The sequence below is a fragment of the Tenrec ecaudatus genome, chromosome 5, assembly GCF_050624435.1.
Source record: "Tenrec ecaudatus isolate mTenEca1 chromosome 5, mTenEca1.hap1, whole genome shotgun sequence".
Taxonomy (NCBI): domain Eukaryota; kingdom Metazoa; phylum Chordata; class Mammalia; order Afrosoricida; family Tenrecidae; genus Tenrec; species Tenrec ecaudatus.
Genome location: NC_134534.1, coordinates 169,450,402 through 169,475,930, shown reverse-complemented (window position 1 = coordinate 169,475,930; position 25,529 = coordinate 169,450,402). Strand labels below are relative to the sequence as shown.

The 25,529-nt window shown below is 42.2% G+C and overlaps 1 protein-coding gene across 1 annotated transcript in view; it reads right to left on the bottom strand.

Annotated features, from left to right (window-relative positions):
• PODXL2 (podocalyxin like 2) overlaps positions 1-25,529 on the bottom strand; it is a 60,304-nt gene that overhangs the window by 22,792 nt on the left and 11,983 nt on the right. The window contains exons 2-4 of the mRNA XM_075550910.1: positions 20,847-21,125; positions 7,085-7,845; positions 6,274-6,348 (exon numbers count right to left, since the gene is read on the bottom strand). Of these exons, the coding sequence (XP_075407025.1) occupies positions 6,274-6,348; positions 7,085-7,845; positions 20,847-21,125 (1,115 nt within the window). The remainder of the gene's footprint in view (positions 1-6,273; positions 6,349-7,084; positions 7,846-20,846; positions 21,126-25,529) is intronic.

Genomic DNA, 25,529 nt, shown 5'->3' with positions numbered 1-25,529 from the left:
TTCCTCTTGTCCCAATATCAATAAAGGCATGTACATATGTAAATATATTTATATATAAGGATGTAGAAATAGATCTATGCACATATATTTATAGGTTTAGTACTAAGGTAGCAGATAGACATTGGGCCTCCACTCAAGTACTCCCTCAATGCAAGATAATTTGTTCTATTAAACTGGCATTCCATGATGCTGACCTACCCGCCGACATGATTGCTGAAGACAAAATGGGTGCATAAGCAAATGTGGTGAAGAAAGCTGATGGTGCCTGGTTATCAAAAGATATATATAGCATCTGGGGTCTTAAAGGCTTGAAGTAAACAAGCGGCCATCTAACTCAGAAGCAACAAAGCCCACATGGAAGAAGCACACTAGCCTGTGTGATCACAAGGTGTTGAAGGGATCAGGTATCAGACATCATCATCATAACAAAAAAATCATATCATTGTGAATAAGGCGGGGAAGTGTGAAGTGTTGGCATGAGGTGTTGGCAGGATCAAGTTTCAGGTATCAGAAGATCCAAAACAAGCAACTATAAATATGTAAATGAGGGGGGTTGGAGTGCAGACCTAAATCCCATATGTAGACAATTGGACATCCCCCCCACAGAAAGGTTACAAGCAAGGGAGATTCAACCAGGGTGCAGTATAGCAACAAGGAAACATACAACATTCCTCTTGTTCCTGAATGCTTCCTCCTCCCCACTGCCATGACCTAGTACTACTACCTTACAAATTAGGCTAGACTGAAGTGCACACATTGGTACAGATAGAGCTCTTGACACATGGAATTCAAAACAGATAAAATCCTCAGGAACAATAGTGAGAATAGTGTTATCATGCAGGTAGGGGGATACTGGGGTGGGAGGGAGAAACGAGGAACCCATCACAAGGTTGAATATATGGCCCATCCACCAGGGGGACAAATAACAGAATTGTGAGTGAAGGGAACCAAAGGACAGTGCAAGACAGGAAATAACAACAATAATATATCATTGATCAAGGATCTACGGGGGGGGGGGGGGGCAGGGAACAAAGAGGAGCAGATACTAAGGATTCAATTAGAAAGAAAATGTTTTGGAAATGTTGATGACAACATATGTACAAGTGTGCTTAATACAACTGAATGCTGGATTGTTACGATTTGGAAGAGCCCCCCAATAAAATTATTTTAAAACAAAGATACCAGGCTTACTGGTCAGATGAAGACAACTGGAATCCCCTAGACTAGGGGTCCTTCAAACCTGGAGCTGGACTCTGGTTTAATTTTCAGCTAAATAACAGACACGTTTACAAGGGGAACAATAACATTAGGGAGGCACCCACACCTTAGGTTAATCAGTCACTTAAGAAGAAAGGACAGCATTTAAGCGAAGATAAGTTCACCAGGGGTCAGGAAAGGAGGAGGAATGGAAATGAGAAACACAGGGATGAAGTGGGGGCAGGCGCGAGGACATTAAGGACTGCAAGGAATGTGATTAAACAAAATGTTCATGAATTGTTGAATGGAAAACTGATGAGCTGCACTGTAAACCCTCATCCCCTTCACAATTAAAAGTTTTTTTTTAAAGATACTTAATTCTTACAAAAATTAATTGTGTGTGAGGCAGCTATATTCAACCCCAATCATGAAAATGCTTCAGGACTGGGCAAAGTTTTATTATACTGTACACAGGGCTGCAAGGGCGGGGGTGGGAGGAAGTGGTGGGAGAGGAAACCCAATACTGGGAATGAGAAACAGCCCAACAAAACAACCTCAAACAAGCTGGGCCAATCACGTATAGAAACTGACCAGCAAAACAACTCCAAGAAGCTGACTCATGCTGACTCATAGAAAGCAGCACCCACTGACAGCTGCGGAAGAGGAGGAGGCAGGGCTAGAAGGAAGGACTGCGAAAGGGAGACCCATCAGGCAGGCAGAGGGTGGGGATCCCCTCGCAAGCAGCCTATTCATCTCTGGACTTTCACTTGCAGTGAAATTTCCTAGGCTGCGTGCTATTTGCTGTCTCCAAATTCTTTCTCCCTAGAAGCCTAAGAACCACGGATGAGAACCAGAATGGGGCTGGCCCATCACATGATTAATAGACTGATAAAGCTGAATTGGCTGTTAATAATGTCAAAATAAAAATGACATATAAAACAAAAAACCTGGGGAACAGAACAAAGGCATTTTAATGTCTATGTGTTGTATGGAACCAGAAGAGAAAGGTTAACTTTACTGTTAAAGTATGCGCATTCCAAACATGTAAAGGTCCTCCAAGTGCTCACCCTGTGATTCTAAGTTTCATTTCCACTAAAAGGAACTAGGGACTTGAACAGGAGCCCTGGTGGCACAGTGGGTTATGCTTTGGGCTGCTAACCTCAAGATCAGCAGTGCAAAGCCACCATCCTCTACTTGAGATAAAGATGAGGCTCTATACTCCTGGAGCATCCCACAGGGGCAGTTCTTCCCTGTCAGAGAGAGAGAGCTCTTTTTCAAAAAATGCCGAGTCTCCACGTCCAGACAAGGGAAGGTCCGGGACGAGCCTGGGACACGTTATGCCCGAAAGTAAAGAAACTGTCAAATACGAACAGATCCGTCACAAGGGCCCACGAGCCAATTTGAAAGGACCAAGAAATGAGGTCTCAATATGAATAATGACTGCAATGGATCAATTAAGGAACATGCAAATATCAATTATTTTCAAATCCACCGATTTATAATGATACTAAAACAGTGAAACAAAAACATTTTTTTAGTATTTTGTGTCACTTAGATTAAACACATGCATGTATGTACCGATTACTCTTCCCCCCAAGCCCATTAACCCAAGAATTATTTTAAAGCTTAAAGCCACAAAGACAAAGGCAAACGAAAACGGAAGAAACCAGAGCAACAGAATGAGACACTGGCAGGAGACTGATGAGTAGAAATTTCCCGATTCAGCAAATTCTAAAGAGCCGAATGCTAAGTGAACAGTGGGGATAACTGAGAAATAGATTAAAACAGTCTCAACTCCCCCAAAGCTGTGGGTTGTAGGTGTAAATAAAACAGGAAAACTAAATGAAAGCCTGTTTACAAAGCAGCCGGATCCCTACATCGTTTCCCCAGGGCTGCACACAACTGACAAAATGGTTTTTTGTTTTGTTTTTTAAATTTTTTAAAATAAAAGTTTATTTATTTTTATTTTTGTAAAGGTTTCTTTTTTAAAGAGCATGAAGGGTCTCTGAACGAGAGAATTACCAGGCCCCATGGGGGGAGGGGTACATACTGCAAACAGGAGGAGTAAGCAAATTTCTATTTGGAGATTTACACATGTATATTCATGAGACACCCAGCCCTCTTCCCCAGCCTCAGCTTCCAGAATTCTGCAGCCAGTCCCTTGTACTCCCTGTGGGACAAAAGTTCCTTTTACAGATCACACTGACAGGAAGGGTTGAATGCTGCTCATACTAAGAGATTTCTGAATGAAATAGCCCAGCCAGATCACCTTTCCGAGAAGCCACAGGTAAGTTAATGCTATCAGCGTTTTGAAAGCCTTTCTTAAATATAAATGAACTGACAACATCACACATTTAAGGAGCGTGCCAATATGAAAACCTGAGCAAAACAAACGGGGGGGGGGGGGGGCGGGGAGGAAGTGCCCTGAGACAAACAAGACTATCAGAAAGCCTGAGCTCGATGGCAATGAGTTTGGTGTTTGTTTTGACTCAGAGGGAGCCCTGCTGAAAGACAAGCATACCAGAGGCTGTCCAGTTGTTTTCTTGGTGTTTAGGTCTGCACCTGGGGTTAAGGGCACTGATGCAGAGTATTGCGATGGATAGACTACACCAGTTCTAGTTGTTTAGAGAAGGTTTTCTGCTCTATCTTCAACTATTGTTATACCAGTTTATTAATTTATCAGCCTGTTTTTACATACAAGAAGAGTTCGGACCCACAGGATAAGACACAAAAGGTAGCCAGTCCTTGGAACAGAATTAGGCATTGAGGGACTTGCGAGACAAAGTCCCTACACATGGGCCCATGATGACTAGCTGGTTACACGTTGAGCTTCCAGTCACAGGCAGCGATCCGAGCCGCCAGTCACTGCAGCCTTTAAGAGATGTAAAGGCCTGGAAGCTAAAGGGTAGTCCTTCTCTGTCCCACAGGCTCATTAGGAGTTAAGGACCCATTCGATGGCCGCGGCTTCCCTTTGGGGTATGGGAGGCCATACAATATAGACAGACGACAAGTTGGATACGACCAAGCTAGCACACAGCTTGAGAAGAGTGGAGCATAAGAAAGGACATTGGAAAGGCACTCAAAATTTAAGACTTCATAGCAATTTTCCTAAATATTTTGAAGTTCTAAATTTCTCTTCTTCAAATTATGCAGTAACCATTTCAGAACGCCGTTTAATATGTAGCACTCCATGGATAATTCACGTTATATGTATCAGAGGTGAGGCTGACACCAAGCTTCTTTATAAGAAAAACTCCAACTTTCCTTTGTAGTGTTTCTGTGCACAGGTAGAGAAGTTGTACTACCTTATGACAGGACTAGAACATTTTCATTTTAATAAAGGAGTTTGAATTTTGACAGACCCATTTTGGGTTTCAAAACATTTGGATCTCTATTTCTTGTACCAAACTCACAGTGATGCTCCAGGGCAGAGCGGAACTTCTGCGGTTTCTGAGTCTGTAAAGTGTTGCGGCTGGTGGGCTCGAATACCTGACCTTGTGGTTAACAGTCAAACACAGAATCCGCCATGAGGGCTCCTTAGTTATTGTATGGTAACTCTTATTTCTACCTCCCCCCTGGCCCCCCATGCTTTAAAAAAATAATGTTATTGGTATATACTTCACATATTATACAATTCAATCATTCAATCATATTAAGATTTGTAAAATCATCACTACAATCAATTTCAGAATATTTCCTTCGCCTGTTCCTTGCTGTTAGCTCCCCACTTTGCCCCCACCCTCCCCTACCATACATACCTCTAGGCAATGATCAATCCAGCTACCATCTCTATAGATACACCTATCCTGGAGTTCACACACATAAAATCATAGGAAACACAAATAGGAATCAAACAATGACTAGATGAAGCAGAAAAAATTCAGTAGAAAAGTAAAAAATATTTTTTAAATGAAACTTTAAAATGGATCACCTTTTAAAGCTGTTCTAGTTTTTAATATTTTCTAGTTTCTTCTCGATTGAAGCTTTTCTCTATTTTATTTTGTCATTGTTGTTAGTTTTTGTTGTTGTTTTGGCGGGATTTTTGGTATATTTTCCTGTACATGAAATCCAGCATAGGTGAATGTACAGAGACAGTAACTGGATTAATAGTTTCTTGGGGGTATGGCAGGGGTAGTTGGAGGAAAATGGGGAGCTAATGAGTATAAGAAAGAAAATGTTCTAAAACTGATTGTGGTGATAATGATTGTATACTTCTTAATATGACTGAACTATTGAATTGTATGATATGTGGACTATGTCAAACTGTTTATAACCACATAAATAAGTTGGGTCAAAATGGAGATCAAATGGTAAGGTCTCATTTAACCAAATTACATCTGCCGTACCCGACTTCACAATGCTTTCTGTCTGACAGCAAGTCTGGACGCTTCTTAAAGAAAACTAATTGGAACTGCCTGCTACTCAGTTCCTAATAGAGGTGATGTGACCCTGAGGGGCAAGTCTGAGTTCATGTGCTGTGCACTGCTCAAGTAGATCTTTGGATCAAAAGAGCACCACGGAAAGTGTAACTTGGCTTAAATGTTTAGTACAACCCATACCACTTTAAACGAAGCCAGTGTGCACTTCCTCCGTCTCTGGCTAGCTAACGCTAGATTAAAATATCCTGACATTTTATGGGTGAGCAGAATGAAGAGTGGGATATGGCATATGTGCTCTATCTAGACCTAACAGGGGAAAACTGGTTCTATTTTTTGAATCAGCAGATCAAATATACCAAGAAACAAATCTATTATTTAAGGCACAGATATGTGTGTTGGCCAGTGTAGTATGTTGCACACATGAATAAAACTATTCCTTTCAATTAAGAGGCAGAGGAAATGAAGAACAAAAGAGCCCTTAGAAATTTTAAAATATAAAAGCCCTTTTATTTTGACATTGGTGGATGCTGTTGGTTCATACCCCAGATAAGGTGATTCCCTGGGACTTACGGACTAAGCTTCCACTTTGTCCACTGCTCCTGGCCTCACTTCCCACTCTCCAAGAGCTTCCCTCTCCCCACTGCACCCGCCTGCCTCCAACATTTCCCTGTGGCCCCAGCCTGGGCTTGGCACTCACACAGTCTATATTTTCTGTCATGTTCAGAACAATGTAGTTTTTCCCAGCCAGGTTGCTCCAGTCTTTGCAGATCACCTGTACGATAAAACAAAGAGGGCTACCGTTACAATGGCATAAGATAGGCCGCCAGGGGGTGAGCGTGTGGAAACCCTTGAAGAAGCTAGTAGGTAGAGGCCAGTTTTAGGTTTGTGTAGCTGGGTGGGAACTGACAAGCCCTGGGTAGTGGCATGTCAAGAATCTGGCCGAAACTCTGCCTTCAGGGACCACGTAAACTGTCTTAAATGAGTGGAGACCATGCTGTACAGAAGTAGGAAACGGTGTCTCAGGGGCAGACTGCAGAAGGCGTCTCTCATTTTGCTTTTACGTAAGCCGGGCTCATGACAACATGGGACCTCTTTTTCTTTTGAGTTCTGTGGGTCTGAGCACTTACTCCTGAGTGGGGCACATGGGAGAGGAAAGCAGGAACTGCACAGATGGCGGTGGGAGTGGGGAGGAGGGAGGAGCATGGACCCGGCACCAACCCTCAGCAGTTAGCATCAGCAGTAGGGCAGGCTAAGAGTGACAGCAGGTGCACCGGTGAAAACCAGTTCAAGGGCATCAATCTTTTCCTTTAAAGGTCTTTGCATGTAAGTGGTGAGAATACTCATTGCTGGGACATCAAGTAAAGACCCCAAAAGTTCTCTTGGGGTTGTATGTGCTACAGAAAGGACGCCATCCTTAGCCTGGCAGCTGCCACACCAGGCTGCATCACCCCTGAATATGGTGGGCCTCCACAGAAGAAGGTGATGGCTTGTATGCACCTTGACTTTACCTGAGTAGAATCCCAGGGTATTCTAGATTGAGCTTCAGCTGCCTGCCCTTCCTGGAGCTGCTGATTGAGATCTTCTTGTGCCAAGGTAGCAGAAGAAGGCGTCAGTTCCATGTCTTTGGGGGCCTGGGAGAAAGGGCCTGAGGTCCTGGGGTGAAAATGATCTTCCTCTGGAGTCTCAGTCCCACTTGGAGCTGCTGTTTGTGGAAAGGATGCCGAGGATGGCATTTCCCCTTGTTTTGCAGCCAATTCAGTTGTTCCCACAGTAGCATCCTTAACTACTTCCTGGGGAGCCTCAAACTCTGCCCCAAACCCTGTAGCTGGCAGCATTGTGCCCACTGCCTCTGAGAAGTCCTGATCCCCCAGGGTTGATGTACTTGGGGTGATTGAGAACTGTGACAGGCTTGGTTCTATGCTGCCGTCCACCTCCACACCTGATGAAGCTTGGTCCCCAGAATCTTCTTGCCTCTGTTTAGTGGGCCCTGGACTCTGGCTAGTGCTGCTGGGAGAAAAGTCATGGACCTGAGATTGGGTCTCTTCTTGGGATCTGTTGACAGGTAGCAGCTCCTCTTCTTCCTCTTCTTCTTTCCCTGCCTCTTCCTTTGCCTCTTCTTCCTCTTCCTCTTCCTCTTCGGGAGGCATATGCCAGGGTGGCTCAACCAGATTCATCTTGGGCAAGGGTGAAGCAGGGCTTGGCACCTCTTGAGCCTGGCTTATGTCTTCCATAGGACCTGCCTTCTCGGTTAAGTCAGGAAAAACATAGTCTAAGAACAGAGATGAAAATTTCATTTACTAGTTTCATCGTTCATTGATTATTCAGTATTTACTGAGCAGCCAATATAAAAGAACCAGAAGACACTCACAGGGAACAATGGGGAGCATGTTGGAAAGAGAATGGAGAGGAGGGAAGGGAGGGGTAAGGTTATGGAACAACACAAGAGCCAAGCTATTCATCGTTTCCTTTATAACAGAAAACATATATAAAATCGTCACTCAAATTTAGTGTGTACAAGAATGCATGAAACAGAAGGTAAATATTTCATTTCCTTGGGGATTTTAAATTTTTCTTGTTATTACTGAGACTATACACAGAAAAACATAGCCATCACGTCCCGTCCGACTCTTAGCAACCTCATACAGGAGCCTCCTCTTAATCCCTTGCAATGGCTGGTGGGTTTGAAACATTGACTTTGCAATGAATAGCCCAATGCTTCCCCGACAGTGCCACACACAGCCAACTGTACATTCACTCAACAGTTTCTACATGTAGCGTTCAGTGACAATGCTTATATTCTTCCAGCTATCTAACCCCCCCTCATTCTCCTTTTCTGAGTCGTTCTCCCCCATTAACATATAAACTCACTGGCCCCAAGGTTCTCATCTTCAAAATTACAATAGCCTGTTTGAGTCCATATAGTGGTTCTTAAAAGGGCATAATGCTTAAGGCAGACATTGTTTACTGGGTAAGCTCAACTTTTAGTGTTTGGTTTGGTTTTAAGACTTCCTCTACTGTTTTCATGATGTGTTTGCATTTTGTCTATGTGTATGCTCTGTATCATACATAATTCTAAAACATAAATTAGGATTACCTACTCAGCGGCACAGACTTTTCATTTTTCTATGGTTAGGTGCCCTGGTGTAGTAGTTAGTTATGAGATTGGCTGCTAACAACAGGGCAAACAGTTTAAAACCACCAGCCACTGCACAGGAGAAAGATGTGGCTTTCTACCCTGTCCTGTAGCATTGCTATGAGTCAGCATCGACTGGGTGGCAGGAAGTTTGAGGTTGTGTTTATGGTTTGTATATAGAGACGTAACACAAACTTCCTTCATTAAAGCTTTTCCTGATTCCATAAACACGATCACTTCCAGATAGTCGATTCTTGGCTGATAATTCCTAAACTTCTTTCTTAAAAGTTGCCTTACTCCAAAAACTTTATGTATAGCCTCTATGCTAATTTTATATCTCCTACCAAATCTTTTCACCTTTTTCTAACCTCTCATTTCCGATTACTTCCTTACTACTTAATCCTGGCGATACACTCAACTGAGCCCACTGGTACTCAGAACCACAGTCCTTTCCAATTTATTTACTATCAGTAGCAATTACTTTTCTTTTTACTGTTTGCTCTCAGTTCTACTAATCAACCATATGGCATTAAAGAAGTTACCTAACCTTTATGTGTTTCAGTATTCTTGTCTGTAAAAAAGCTATAGTAATAATAAGTCAGTCTTTAATTTGATTATCTAATTATATTATTTAAAATTTTATTACTTATTATTAAGGGTTTATCCATGAAACACCTCATGACTTGGAGGGACCTGGAAACCAATTTTAAAAGGGCAGGTATTACATGAGTCCACAATTCTAAGGATAAACATCAAGGTGAAGGCGGGCTGCTGCTCCTAGGCCATGTGATCTTCTAATCCAGTCTCCCAAGCAACGAGGCGGAGGGCCCTGTCAAGCGTCCATAATCCAGATCTATATGTATATCTGAACAATTTATAATTTATACATTATCAAGGGTTCGTTATGGAGGGAGGGTGGGAGAGGGAAGGGGGAAATGAGCTGATACCAAGGGCTCAAGTAGAAAGTAAGAATGATGATGGCAACAAATGTACAAATGAGCCTGACACAATGGATGCATGTATGGATTGTGATGAGCTGTACGAGCCCCCAGTAAAATGATTTTTTTAAAAAGGAGCACTGGTGACATAGTAGTTATGCATTGAGCTGTAATTTACAAGGTCATCAGTTCAAAATCAGTCACTCCAAGGGAGAAAGATGGACCTTTCTACCTCCATAAACAGTTACAATCTCAGAAACTCTCAGAAGCAGTTCTTGGCTGTCTTGCAGGGTCCCTATGAGTCAACACTGACTCAATAGCAGTGAGTTTGGTTTTGAGTTTTGCTTCATTATGATACGTATTATCAAATAGGCAAGGTTCTGTCTTTATCAGTGAATGTTACTGAAAGTTTTGCCTTATCATGGACCCTACTGTTTGTATAAATAGTGTCCAGTTACATAAGAATTTAATCTGTACAAGTCAATATTTCATGCAATGTGATTCGTAGCTGGCCTATACTTACATCATTTCCTTTTCTCAACAATGTTTTAAGTTCTTTATCATTGGCTAAATTAATGACACATCAATAGAATTACCTTTTGTCCAATCGGAATGATTTATAATGTTCTCTAACTTAAAATGATAATGTCTTTAAAGTGAACCAAAGACATATATAAACCCAGATACATGAATGGATTTAGGGCTCACACCTAATTCCAGACCCAGTCCAAGAACACTTACTGTACATACTCATTTATAAATTGAGCTTTTCAGCACATCTTTAATGCAGTTTTTGTGGTAAAATTAGGTGCCTCAGCTGATATTCAGGTCGGCTTATACTCAAGTATCTACAGTAGCTCCTATGATATGGCCTTGCTTCATGCTCACCCTCGTAAAGAGATCACTGAAGAAATTAGTGCGATTGCCAAGCATGGTGAAGAAACTAGATGATGCCTGGCTCTCAGAAAGGTTAGCATTTGGGGTCTTAACAGCTTGTCTTCAAATAAGTAGCCATCTAAATGAGGTTTTTACTAAGTACACATGGAAGAAGCACACCAGCCGGTGTGATCCAAGGATTATAAATAATACAATCCAAATATGATGGTGGGAATAGTATCAGAGCTTCAATTTTGATAGTCAAAGTCCAAAATCCATCTTCAGGGTCCAGACGCAAATTAAGCTTCCAGCGAATCACCTCTGATCCTGGTCTAGAGATGTGACCAGGCTTGTGATAAGACCGAGAGCATTGTAAAATGAATTCTATCAGATACAGTGTGGTTAAAATGTAATGTCTTATCATTTAATCCCAGGACAGCACACTCTCCTTTCTGAAGGGAGTTAATGTCTTGAAGACACTTGACAAGGTTTATGCTTCCGTAAGTACTCCACATAATCCAACTCACAGTAGGTGCATTTGTGATTAGACATCATCATGCTGGGATGCTGAGGAGCTTAGAACCTTAACCCTAGAAGAGACCATCAGAGTTATCTCTGAGCCTAGAAAAGACCGACTTTCAACTCTTCTTGAGGATGTCTTAATCTTCTTAGAGTCATGGTCTATGTTGTTAGCTTTTATTTCTCCTTTGACTTCCTATGTCAAGCAGAGATATTAGCAAACTACTGAATCCTCTGTTCAAGACACAGAGTTTAAAAAGGTATTAAGGACTAGTAGTCTTAAAATATCACATAAATGTCCTTTTATGCTATTCAGTGAAAACTGTCCCCGAGTACAACTCTCAAGGTATTCAAATGATAGTCACAAATTTAAACTAGAATTCTGTAAAACAGAGGTATATAGGAAGAAATTTCTAAAATAGTTAAAACTTACTTTGTAATGGTCAACCTCTGTAATTTTTAATGTAAATTAAACAAGAGGCCAAATATGTTGGACTAGAAATTCCGCAGAAATGTTCAATGTGCGTGTGTGTGTGTGTATCTTAAAACAACACCCAGTATTGGATGGAGGCATAAAACAGGCATAGTTGCTACACATCTGGAGGGCTAGATGTCCACGTGAATGAAAAGCTCTAGCAATAAACACTGTGAATCTACCATTGCACTTCTAGAAACGTACCGTAGGGAAACAATTACGAATGTCCATAGGATTCCCACCACAACACAATTCGTGGAAGTAAAAAACTGGAAATGATCCAGCCTTCACCTAGCAGGCTAAATAAATGATGGCCCATCTGCATGATGAAATATTATCCCCTTATAATGGATGCTGAAAGTGTATTTATTAGTCCGGAAAGATGCTGTTAAGTGAAAGAGTAAGACATGTGTGCACTCTAATGCCATCTTCTGTAAAAAGCCCATGTTACATATTTCCCAAATGGCAAAAAACAAAAAACGGCAGTATGTTGTTGTTGGGTGCTGTTGGGTCAGCTCCGACCCACAGTGACCTTGTGCACAGCACCACCAAACTGCCCAGTCCCGCCATCCTCACACCTGTTCCCGCACCTGCTTCCATTGTGGAAGCCACAGTGCCCACCCATGCCGTTCAGAGCCTTCCCTGTGTCTCTATAAGTCAACATGGGGTACACCAAAATGCCAACACTCATTAACTCTGGGTGATGGCATTGAACGGTTTTATTTTCTTTTTACTTATAACTTTTTAATATTGTAGTAAGTAGAAAAGTTAATAGTAGGCATCAGACTTCGGTTTCAAGGTTTTTCTTATCCAGGAAGCCATATATTAACTCTAAGAAACCTACTCCCAACAGCCAACATCCATAAGAAACTGTTCTACAGCAATATAAATTTGTCTTACCCCGCTAGAAAATGTTACCTATCACACCCTTACCTCCTAATTTAAATTTCAAGTCTCATGGTTACAAGTAGGTGGAAGGGAAGTTATCAGATGGCAGACCAAATATGGCCTGATATAAATTGATCTCAGTAAAGGGGGAGCCAAGGTTCAAGCATTCAAGTTAAGATTAACCATTGGTTGATCTGTATTTCTTCCACCTCTTCTATTTATAAGCCTCATAGCACCTCGGTTCTTCAGGCTGTTTGCTTTTCCTGGAGTCGAAGTGATCTCCCTCTATATGTATACAGAATAACTGCACAGAATAAATAGGATATTCAAATCTACAAGAGTTTTGGTTATTTTTTCATTACTAGCATAAAATAAAAATTATAGGGCTGTGTGTCTAGGTGAAAATGTTCTCTTAAGGATGTCAGGGGAAAAATTGATGACAACTTAGATTTTATAGTTTTCTTATCCAAAACACCAAATAGTCACTGTAATGAAATCCCTCACCAAAATTAATCTTGCCAGCAGTTTTCCTTTTACCCCAAATCGATCATCTATTCCAGTGTTTTTCAACCTTCCTAAATGCCTCCACCCTTTAATATAGTTCATGTTGTGATACCCCCTCATCATAAAATCAGTTTCGTTGCTACTTTTTAACTATAATTTTGCTACTGTTATGAATCAGGCAACCCCTGTGAAAGGGTCTTTTGACCTCCAAAGGGGTCACAACCCACAGATTGAGAGCTGCTGATCTATTCTTTGCTGTTTGAAGCCAGGCTTACTAGAATTTCAAAATGTGGGTGGAGGGCCAGAGGCCACCTTGTGACCTGAGATGATCTCAGTAAAGGATGAGGACAACGTTCAATCAGTCATGTTGAGATTAGCCAATGGTTGATCTATACTTGTGTATTTCTCTCTCCTTTTCTCAAAAGCTTTAATTTATTGAATCTAGCAAACCTTGAGCCATTTTACTTTATGAGGGAGCTCGAAAGAATTCATTCGGAAAACTCACTGCCCTCAAATTGATGCCAACTCAACCCTCAGCGACCCCATAGGACAGAGTAGAGCTGCCCCTGCGGGTGTCCAAGAGTATTCACTCTTTACAGGAAGAGTAGAAAGCCCCACCTTTTACCCAAGGAGTGGCTGGTGGTTTATGAACCACCCACCTTGCAGTTAGCTGTCCAATGTATAACCAATATGCCAGCAGGGGTCCCTCTCAAAAGAGCTAGGTGCATGGTATTGCTGGAGAGCTGAGAAGCAGAGGCATTCGGGGTGCGAACGTCAATAGAGCGGTCTGAATCCATGTGGAGAGATAAAAGCTGCTTTCCAACAGCAGCACCTCAGACCTTGATGCCGACCCAATCATTTATCCTAAAGGAGACGGCCTCTTTCTGAGGCCTGGCAGGTGCACCGTCTTAAAATCTCCTCCCAGAGCATCTTTCCACTACAAACAAACAGCTGCAAGATGTGAGAACTTGGACCCAAAGGCTCGTGATGCACAGCAGCATCGTAAATATTTACAATCAACCCCCAGAAACGGGCATGAGTGAGAAAGCAATTTTTTTGGCAAGTTATTCAAGAAACCAGCCCTGCCATTGTCTGTGGCTATTCTGTATGAAACAGAAGAGCCCGCATGCTTGCGAGTATGTTCCCTTAATCAATCACAGAATCCCCATATGTTATCCACCCTGCTAAATCCCCGCTTTTAGATAGTCCACCTTTGATTTTTCTGTCAGTCAATTATGATTTTGTAACTTTTGGTTCTTGCTACAATTGTACAAAAATCTCTTTGCTCTCATCCTGTATCCGAAGGCAGCCTTTTTTACCCTATGACTTCGGATGTCTTCCTAAACCAAATATCTCTCTCCCTCAATAAACCTCTGTTGAAACAGACTCCACAAGGTTGCTCTAAGCTGGTAAAGGAGAGGCTTCTGCCAAAGGTGCAGGAAAGATGCAGGTTTGCCTCTATGTCTGCTATTTACTGCTTACTCGAAGCTGACTCAAAAATCTACTAGCCAGCAAACCTCCGGAAGCCTGCAGACCCCTCTCCTCCCCCGTCCTCTTGTAGCATGTCCTCAGGATGTCAATTCATGCTGGCCCTCAAAATGCCCATAGATTAAGCTGTTACACAGATTAAACCCAAAGTTCACACTTAGCAAATAATGCTCAGTGACTCTCACCACCGTCTTGTGTCTATTAAAACATGAAGTTGTAAATGTCAAGCAATTGTATTTTCTTCCTGAACTTTTAAGCTCTAGAATAAGAGTTCCTGGGAATATGGCAGGGGAGGTAGAGGGAGGTTAAGGGGAGCTGATATCAAGGAGTTCAAGAAGTAAGAAATGCTTTGAAATGGATTGTGTAGTGATTGTACAACACTGCTTGATATGACTGCACTATAGAATGGCATGCTGTCTGGATTAGCTCCTAACGGTTTGAAGAGGAAAAAAAACAGCTTTTCTAATAACAGAGATCTCATGGAGAGTAAAAATAAAATTCTCACTTCACGACAAAGCAGCAAGGGGAGCAAAGCAACAAGGTCCCGAGGTACCCCATAAATAGCCTTCAGATTTGGAAGGCAGGGCTGGGCACCTCAGCAGACTCAGTCAGAAAACATGCAAAAGGGTCAGCAGACAGACATGGAACTATTTATAAGCCCTTTCTCCCTCCCCACTTCTTTTTTCATGTCTATCTATATAAGATATAGGCAAGCTAAACAATTCTGAGGAGAAAACAATGGAACCAACAGTTCGAGGGGGTCAGGGGAGAGGGGGAGGTAGGGGAAAGGGAGGGGAGAGCCAACAAACCCAGGGACAAGGGAACAGTAAGAGATCCAAAATTGATGGTGAGGAGGGCATAGAATGCCTGTGGGGTTTGATCAAGCACAATGTAGCCGAGAGGAATGCTGAGAGCCAAATGAATGTTGAACATGTGAGTGGGCCAGGAAGGAAGTAAAAGGCATAGAGGAAAAACCAGGAGGCAAAAGACATTTATACAGGTATAAATATAGGCATGTATCTATGTAAATATATTAATATATAATGATAGTAATATAGGTCTATGCACATATATTTATGTTAAGTATCAAGGTAGCAGATGGACATGGTACCTCTCTCTACTCAAATCCTCCCTCAATGCACTACCACTTTTTTGTTCTAATAACCTGGCCTTCTGTGTTGCTCACCTTCCCAGCACGATCACTAAAGACAAAAAAGGTGCATTAACAAATGTGGTGAAAAAAACTGATGGTGCCCGGCTATTAGAAGATACAGTGTTAAAAAAAAGAAGAAGATACAGTGTCTGGGGTCTTAAAGACTTGAAGTTAAACAAGTAGTCAGTTATCAGGGAAGCAACAAAGTCCACATGGAAGAATCACACCATTTTCGTGATCACGAGGTGTCGACGGGATCAGGTATCAGGCATCAGAAGACCCAAAACAAACAATCGTATCAATGTGAACCAGGGGGATCAGAGTAGAAACCCAAAGCCCATCTGTAGACAATTAAACATCCCCTCACAGAAGGGTCACAAGGAAGGGACAGTCAGCCAGGGTGCAGTATAGCACTGATGAAACACAACATTCCTCTAGTTCTTTAACGCTTCCTCCCCCACACACTATCATGACCCCAGTTCTACTTACCAATCAGGCTAGACCAGAGCATGTACACTGGTACAGATAAGGGCTCTCAACACACACAGAATTCAGGTCTGACAACCCCCTCAGGAACAGTAATGGGAGTAGGAATACCATGAGGGTAGGTGGGGGGGAAAGGGGGAAAAAGGAGGAACCAATCGCAACGATCAATATATAACCAGCCCCCACCCCCCACTGGAGGGGGGCAAATAACAGAAACATGGGTGAATGTGGACAACGGTTGGTGTAAGATATGAAAATAATAATTTATAATTTAGCAAGGTGTCACAAATGTGGGAGGTTGGGTGAGGGAAAGATAAAAGAGGAGCTGATACCAAGAGCTTAAGTAGAAAGAAAGGTCTTGAAAATACAGTCGCGTGTGCAGCTGTCCCTCCCTTCAATTAAAAAAAAAAAAAGAAAATACTGATGGCAACATATGTACAAATATTCAACAAAAAAAGAGAGAGAAACATATGTACAAATATGCTTGATACAATTGATGTATGGATTATTATAAGAGCTGTAAGAGCCCCCAATAAAATGATTTATAAAAATAATAATAATAAAATTTACAGATTGACAGCAAATTTTGTGCAATGATATATACTAGACAAGTGACTAATCTCTAAAACCTTTTAAAAACTACAACACCTCAATAAGAAAAACATGCCTACCCCTATTAAAAACTGGCAGAGGACATAAACAGAGAATTTACCAATAAGTATATTCACGTGGGTAAAAAACATATGAAGAAATGCTCACTACCACTAGCCATCTAAGAGATGCAAACGCCATCTCCATCTAGCACTGATAGCAACGTTCATAAAAGCAGAAAAAAACAAATGCTGGAAAGGGCACAGAGAGACTGGAACTCATATATGCGGATGGGACTGTGTATTAATACAACTGTGGAAAGTCTGGTGAAGCTTCCTTAGACAACTGGGAATGGAAATATCAACCCTGAAATCTGTCTACTCTATCTAGACCCTAAAGAAAGGGACAGAGCACAAGCACATACATGCCCACTCATGTGCACCGCAGCACTATTGGCCAGCGCAAGAAGATGGAAACAACCCAAACACCCTTTCAGTGGACGAAAGGAGGAATTTTCATTGGTACACACACACAATTGAAGCCTATGCACCACTAAAGGGTGATGAAACTGTAAAACACCTCGTACACAGCACGGATAGATTTGGAGGGCATTCTGCTGAGTGAAGTTGGTTTAGTACAAGAGGACATATATCGTAGAGGTATACTCTAGCCCAGGTGGCGACGAAGCATGGTAGTAGGGCAGGAGGAAAGTCAAGGGAGATGGAGGAAAGACCTAGGAGTCAAAGGGCATTTATGGAGGTCTAGACAAAGACATGTACATGCAAATATATATAGGAGGATGGGGAAATAGATCTATGTGTCTATATTTATAGGTTAAGTATTAAGGTGGCAGAAGGACCTTGGGCCTGTACTCAAACACTCCCTCAATGCATGAATACTTTCTTTTATTAAATTGGAACTCTATGATGCTCACTCTCCCGACACAACTGCTGGAGCCAAAGTGGGTGAACAAGTAAATGTGGTGAAGAAAGCTGATGGTGCCCAGCTATCAAAAGAGATAGTGACTGGGGTCTTAAAGGCTTGAAGATAAACAAGCGGCCATCTAGCTCAGAAGCAACAAAGTCCACATGGAAGAACACACCAGCCTGTGTGATCGAGTGGTCCCGAAGGGATCAGTTACCAGGCATCAAAGGACAAAAAATCATATCATTGACTGCACACCTCCATGATAGGATCGCTGAAGACAAATGGGTTCATAAGCAAATGTGGTGAAGAAAGCTGATGGTGCCCGGCTATCAAAAGAGATAGTGTCTGGAGTCTTAAAGGCTTGAAGGTGAACAAGCGGCCATCTAGCTCAGAAGCAAAAAAGCCCACATGGAAGAAGCACACCGGCCAATGCGATCACGAGGTGCCAAGGGTCCAGGTATAAGGCATCATGCAAAAAAAAAAAAAAGATATATGTGTGTATGTATATATATGTGTGTGTATGTATGTGTATATGTGCGTATATTATATATATGTATGTATGTATGTGTGTGTGTATATATATGTATATATATACCATATTAAATGAAGGGGGAAGTGCAGAGTGGAGACCCAAGGCCCAAGTGTCGGCCAATGGAGATCCCCTCATAGAGGGGTTTAGGAGAGGAGATGGGTCAATGAGGGTGCGAGGTAGTACGGATGAAGAGCACAGCTTTCCCCCAGATCCTGGATGCTTCCTCCCCGCAACTACCATGATCCGAATTCTACCTTGCAGGGCTGGATAGGACAGAGGCTGTACACTGGTACATATGGGGGCTGGAGGTACAGGGAATCCAGGGTGGATGATACCTTCAGGACCAAGGGTGTGAGGGACGATGCTGGGAGAGTGGAGGGTGAGTGGGTTGGAAAGGGGGAACTGATTACAAGGACCCACATGTGACCTCTTCCCTGGGAGAGGGACGGCAGAGAAGGGGGGAAGGGAGACTCTGGATAGGACAAGATATGACAAAATAACGATGTATAAATTACCAAGGGCACATGAGGGAGGGGGAAGCGGGGAGGAAGGGGAAAAAAAAAGAGGACCTGATGCAAGGGGCTTAAGTGGAGAGCAAATGCCTTGAGAATGATTGGGGCAGGGAATGTATGGATGTGCTTTATACAATTGATGTATGTATATGTATGGATTGTGGTAAGAGTTGTTTGAGTCCCTAATAAAATGTAAAAGAAGAAAAGAGAAAAAAATGATTAGGGCAAAGACTGTACAGATGTGCTTTATACAATTGATGTATGTATATGTATGAACTGTGAAAAGAATTGTATCAGCCCCAATAAATTGTTAAAATAAAAAAATTAAAATTAAATAAAAAAAAGAAAGAAAAATAAATAAATAAATAAATAAAAATACTGAAAGGACCTTAAAAAAAAAAAAGAATTGTATGAGCCCCTAATAAATTGTTTTAAAAAATTAAGATAAAGGTGACCACACCAAAGCTGGATGGGAAGGGAGGAGGGGGGAGGGGCTGCAAAAGGGCAGAAGGTCGACAGGCACTAATTTGGTGAAAGGGGAGAGAATATCCATAAAAAGAAGAAGGAGGGAAGGGAGGGAAGGGCAAGCTAATAGGAGGGTTTAAATAAAGTTGTAGAATTCAAAAATGATGACAATGCAAATCCCACCTAGTTCACAATAAAAGGGTTGTTTTGTTTCAACTGCATGCTTCCATGTCTTGTAGGTATGTACACTGGAGCAACCTTTTTGAAGTGTCACTGGGAAATACTTAACAAACGTTTTCAAAAGTTCCTCTGGCGGGAGCTAAAAGGAGTGTTGGAAGGGACCCAAATCCATTGCCTCGTAGAGACCCTACTTAAAGTTTCCAAATGGCAAAATCTGCACAGGAACAGTGGTTTGTTGCTAGGGCTCACTGAGTCAGTTCCGACTCACAGAGACCTTATGTACAACGAAACGAAACGAAGCACTGCCTGTCCCTGCGCCTCCTTATGAGTGTTCTTCTGTTCGAACCCACTGTTGCAGCCACTGCATCAATCCACCTTGATGGGGCCCCTCTACTAAACAAGCACATGTTTCTCCAGAGAAGGAGCTGGGGGCTTTGGTCTGCTGACCTTGCAGCAAGCAGCCCGGTGCCTAATCCACAGCACCAATAGGGCTCCTGGTTTCCTCCTCACTCTGTCCTTGGGAGTCCCCTTCAGCCAGGCCCTCCTTTTGTCCTTTAGGGCCTGTGAGAGTTACAGCGCACGTGCTGATACCCTGGATTCCTTTGTGGTTTATCTATAATCTGCTGTACCGCTATCAATTAGGTGCTTTATAAAGAAACCTTTCTTGTATTATCTTAATTTGGTGTATCTTCTGTTGCTCAGTAGGATGTTATTGGATAAATCTTTGGGCCTTGCCATTTTATTCTAGAAATTTATCCTAAAGGAACAATCAGAGCAGAATAAAGATATCTAAGGGTATTTGTAGCAACATTAAAATCAGAAATCCAGTCATAAAGAATATAAACTATATTTATACAAATACCTGTAAGTATATAAAATACATTTATAAAATATTTCAAGTAAAAACAGTATTGCATGTGATTGAAATACACCCTGGTGACTCAGTGGTGAAAGTGCCCTGGTGCTGGTGAAAAGGCCAGCAGCCCCATGATGGTATGCATTCCAGTTCAAAGTTCCAAGCCTGATCCAACTTCCTTCAGGATACAGTTGTCCAACAGCATCCATGTAAGAAGAAATGCTCTGTAAACCCAGAAACTAGCGCAGGTATATGCTTGCATAAATGGCAATTAGAATGCCTTGACTGGGGATCATACTGACCCAAGGGGGAACTAGAATCTGTCACTTTCTTGGGAATCTTAAACACAGACAGTACAGCATAATATAGAAGAAAAACAAATAAACCCTAACCCTTGGGAAAACCATAACAACATCTTAACAGTTGCATGACCTCCGGCTTGTTGAACCTCTAAGCCTTGCTTTTCTCGTGTCTAAAATGGAGCAAATATTACTTATCTCACCAGGTGTAAGTCTCATATTGTGATTATGTAAGCAGAGTAAGTGCTCACTAAATGGTGCTAATACGAAAAAGAGAACGACCTTCTGGGCCAATAAGACTTGAATTTGATGTGCAGTTGAGCATGGTAACAACCGGTAGAGAGAAAAGGGAATGACTCAGTCATGGAAATGGTCATGTGGCATTTAGCCTAGCCCATCTCACACTCAGCTGACAATCAACACACTCTCTTTAGGTAAGAAGAACTACCTGCAGTGGGCCCCAGGTCCAGGCTGGAGTCATTCAGTTCCTCTTCCTCTTCCCAGAAGTACTGTGGCGGCTGCAGAATCCGCGACTCCTCACTCTCTTCACTAGGGAAGCCAGAGCCCGGAGCTCCCAGGCCAGCTCCTAGTCCCATGGCCTCACTGGGTTCCTCGGAGTCCAGTGGCTCCAGACCAGTGGGGAGCAGCAGGTCCAGCAGTGAGGTGGACGTGAGGCCCTCTGGGCCAGGTTCATCAGACCCAGCAGTGCACACCCCGAGGGTCACTCCTGTGCAGACATAAAAACAGTTAGCCAGGCAGGGTGCAGTACAGCCCCAATGAAACATACAACTCTCCTCTAGTTCTATTTTTAAAAATAATTTTATTGGTAGCTCGTACAACTCTTATCACAATCCATCCATCCATCCATTGTGTCAAGCACATTTGTACATTTGTTGCCATCATCATTCTTAAACATTTCCTTTCTACTTGAACCCTTGGTATCAGCTCATTTCCCCCCTCGCTCTCCCACCCTCCCTCTGACACGAACCCTTGATAATTTATAAATTATTATTGTTTCATGTCTTACCTCCCTCCCGCTATCACGATCCCACAATTCCACCTTACAAATCCTGCTAGACCAGAGGATGTACATGGGTATAGGTAAGAGCTGGAAACACAGGGAATCCAGGACAGATAAAGCCCTCAGGACCAATAATTGAAGTAGTGATAGCAGGAGAGGAAGGGGAAGGTGGGGGGTAGAAGGGGAACCGATGACAATGATCTGCATATAACTCCCTCCCTGGGAGATGGACAACAGAAAAGTGAGTGAAGGGAAACATAGGACAGTGCAAGACATGAAAGAATATGGTTTATGAATTATCAAGGGTTCGTGAGAGAGGGAGGGGTAAAAATGAGGAGCTGATACCCAGGGCTCAAGTAGAAAGAAATTGTTTTGAGAATGATGATGGCAATAAATGCACAAATGTGCTTGACACAATGGGTGGATGAATGGATTTTGATAAGAGTTGTACGAGCCCCCAATAAAATGATTTTTTTAAATGAAGTGAGAGAAACCAAGGACTGTGGATTAAAGCGGCACCAGGTTTAGATATTTCTCCAACAAAGAAACCAGAGGTGTGTTTAAGGGCTTCGAATGGCAACAAGTGGCGACAAGGGGATTATAAAATACATCTTACATTACAGAAAACGTCAAGCTTCTTAGCCTTTTCTGTAGCAGGGACAAAGGAGCAAAGGTGGGAAGAGTCAACTGGACCTGCATCCCTCAGGGCATTCAGAAAATCTCTATTGAAGTATCTTTCCTTGCTGCTAACTATGCCAGGTGCTGAAGGACAGATACCGATGAAGATAGGTCCCTTCTTTTAAGGACCTACTGTATACACTTGAGTATGAGCTGACTGAATATCAGCCAAGGTACCTAATTTTACTACCAACAACTGCATTAAAAATGTGCTGAAAAGCTCGGCTTATACACGAGTATATACAGTACTTCCATGATTGACATTGCCTTGATTCTAGGACGAAGTGTGGTCAACTGGGTTAAGAACGTGATCTGTTAAGAACCAGGTGAGATCATTGGTCAAATCCGCCCTGTGTTGGTAAAATCTTGTCTCCTCTCTCCTTATTCATCAAGACACACAAAGAAAAAATAGCAAATTAAAGAAGAACCTTTTCCCCCACTCTTCCTTATTTGTTTCTGGACTTAATTGCTAACTTAAATGACTTAAGACGCTCTGGTGGCACAGAAGGTTAGGTGTTGGGCTGCTAACTGCAAAGTCCTTGTCTTGAACCCAGCCTCCATAAGGATTTCCTCCTCTATGGTTACATTGAGTCAAAGTCAACCCAACAGCACTGGATTAATGACATCATTACACAATTATTACCAAAGGACCAAACAGTGGTTAAAACCCTCTAGTATCAATCTCCCATCTGAAAAATGACGAAGTTGGGGGGAAAATGACCTGAAAATGCTGAAGTGGGTTATGAGTTGGGCTGCTAACTGCAACATCAGTAGTTCAAACCCTCCAGCTGCTTCACAGAAGAAAGGCGAGGCTTCCCGCTCCCCTGCAAATGTACAGCCTTGGAAATCCACAATGGCAGTGCTTCTTTGCACTATAGGGTGCTATGAGTCACAACCAACCTGATGCCCGTGGGTTTTTGGGAATTCTTTTCCAACACTGGCATTCTACAGCACAGAAAACAGGGGTCTGAGGATCCATTTGCAAGGTCATGTTAGCATCACCTTACAATTTCAGGAGACTGTCTCCTGCTTTGCCCTGATATGCACTGAGACCTGGTGGGGCACCAGTCCCTGGAAATTTGTGATGATGTTTATATAACAAATAAGAGATAACACTTATTGGTGCCATATACTTGATGCTTCACAAGCATTGATCTGATTTTCAATCTTTACAGTCACCTGTTGAAATAATAGGCCATAAACTTAGTATGAAGAACACAGTGAAAAACTACTGAAAAACACGAGCATTCCAGAAATATGGTCAGTATTCAGAATGTGGTGGGATGTTTGCAAACTATGCACTGGTTGGACAACCAAGGCCTGACAGAATGATAGTCTATTCAGTTCCAGAGAAAGCATTCTGGGGGGGGCGGAGTAAAAGAAGTGTTAACAAACTAAGAAGTATACAAAAGAAAATAAGTAGGTCTTCCAACCAAAGAGAGAAGGAAAGTTGATATATATATATTGTGACTTCTCAGCCAGGTATTCTGATTAAGGTATTTAGCTACAACCAGTCTCTGTTCTCTCATCTTTAAAACAGGACAGCAGAAGTATTACAGCAGAAAAGAGCCCTCACAGGATGGGGAGGATCAAAGGCAATAGTCTCTATGAAGTGTGTGTACATTGTTCTACAAAGCTTCACAAACTATAAGAATACAAATATAAGTATTATGATCTTATATAAAAAAATGGAGATCTAGCAAAGTTCTTGGGTCTGGAAAGGAGAATATTTAATTCAGACAAGTCAGTGTCTTCTATTAAAATAAAAGACTAATTGAATACTAAAGATTAGCTTTATTTTAGGTGGCTATAAAGAAAAAAGTAGGCTCAATAGGTGGAAGAACACTGGTAGCACTGTTGGGTAAGCATCTGACTGCTAAGCATAAATTCGACAGTTCAAATCCACCAACCACTGCAAGAGAGCCAATAAGACTGTCTGCTCCCACAAAGATTTAGAGCCTTAGAAACTCTATCTGTTTTCTATGGCAATGCGTTGGGGTTTTATTTTTTTGTGTTTTTTTTTTGAATTGGTGGACACACAGGAAGATCATTTGGCATGAGGTGTCAGAGCCTCAAAGTGAATTTAACCAGAAGCTGGATGTCTATGGTCACCTCCACTCCAAGACGCATGAACCTAAGTCTCTAAACTTGCCTGTGTGCCAACTCTTCCACCTGTAAAAAGAAAGCCGACAATGCTTCCCTTTTGGAGATGTGCTGAAATCAGTAAGTCAGGGACCAAACTTTGATATTTAGAAAGTCAAGTCACAAACTAGAGGAAGTATCTGTGATAACTCTGAAATTCTGGAAAACAGGGTCAAATGATATGATATTGATGTTAGATGATAGCTATGTTATATTGCTTCTAGGAGCTAATGTAGAGAAAGCTTTATAATGGAACCAAGGAAACCTCGCTACACCTCTTCCAGAATGGTTCTTCTCTCTTGGACACTACAGCTAAGGTGAGAGGTTTTACTTCTAGGAAAATACTGGCTTCCCTAAACTGAAGTCATGCTACTCCGTCTGCATCTGTGTCACTGACTCAGATGGGGGCATGGGCACTTCATATTTTGTGAGTTCTTAGAACCACAGGTATTTAGGGACGAGAGAATGCCCAGCCAATCCATTTGAGGGTGCTTCCCTTAAAGGTCCCCAGAGTTGCTGAGCCATACTAAATCAAGCATCTTGGATTCAAATATAGCTTTGACCTTCCCAAGATCCTTTCTACTCAAATGATCTTCCCCATCATTTGGGGTGTGTGTGTGTGTGTGTGTGTGTGTGTGTGTGTGTGTGTGTACTATTCTTTTTTTTTAAAAATCATTTTATTGGGAGCTTGTACAACTCTTATCACAATTCATCCATCCATCCATTGTGTCAAGCACATTGTACATTTGTTGCCATCATCATTCTCAAAGCATTTGCTTTCTACTTGAACCCTTGGTATGAGCTCATTTTCCCCTCCCTCCCCACCGTCCCTGTCTCATAAACCCTTAATAATGTATGAAATTTTGTCATATCTTACACTGTCTGACATCTCCCTTCACTGTTTTCTGTTGTCCATCCACCAGAGAAGAGGTTATATGTAGATCCTTGTAATTGGTTCCCCCTTTCCACCCCACCTTCCCTCTACCCGCCAGGTATCGCCACTCTCACCACTGGTCCTGAAGGGGTCACCTGTCCTGGATTCCGTTTCCAGTTCCTATCTGTACCAATGTACATCCTCTGATCTAGCCAGATTTGTAAGGTAGATTTGGGATCATGATAGTGGGGGTAGGAAGCATTTAAGAACTAGAGGAAAGTTTGTATGTTTCATCATTGCTACATCGCACCTTGACTGGCTCATCTCCTCTCCATGACCCTTCAGTAAGGGGGTGTCCAGTGGCCTACTGATGAGCTTTTAGTCCCTCATTTACAATGATATGGTTTTTGTTTTTG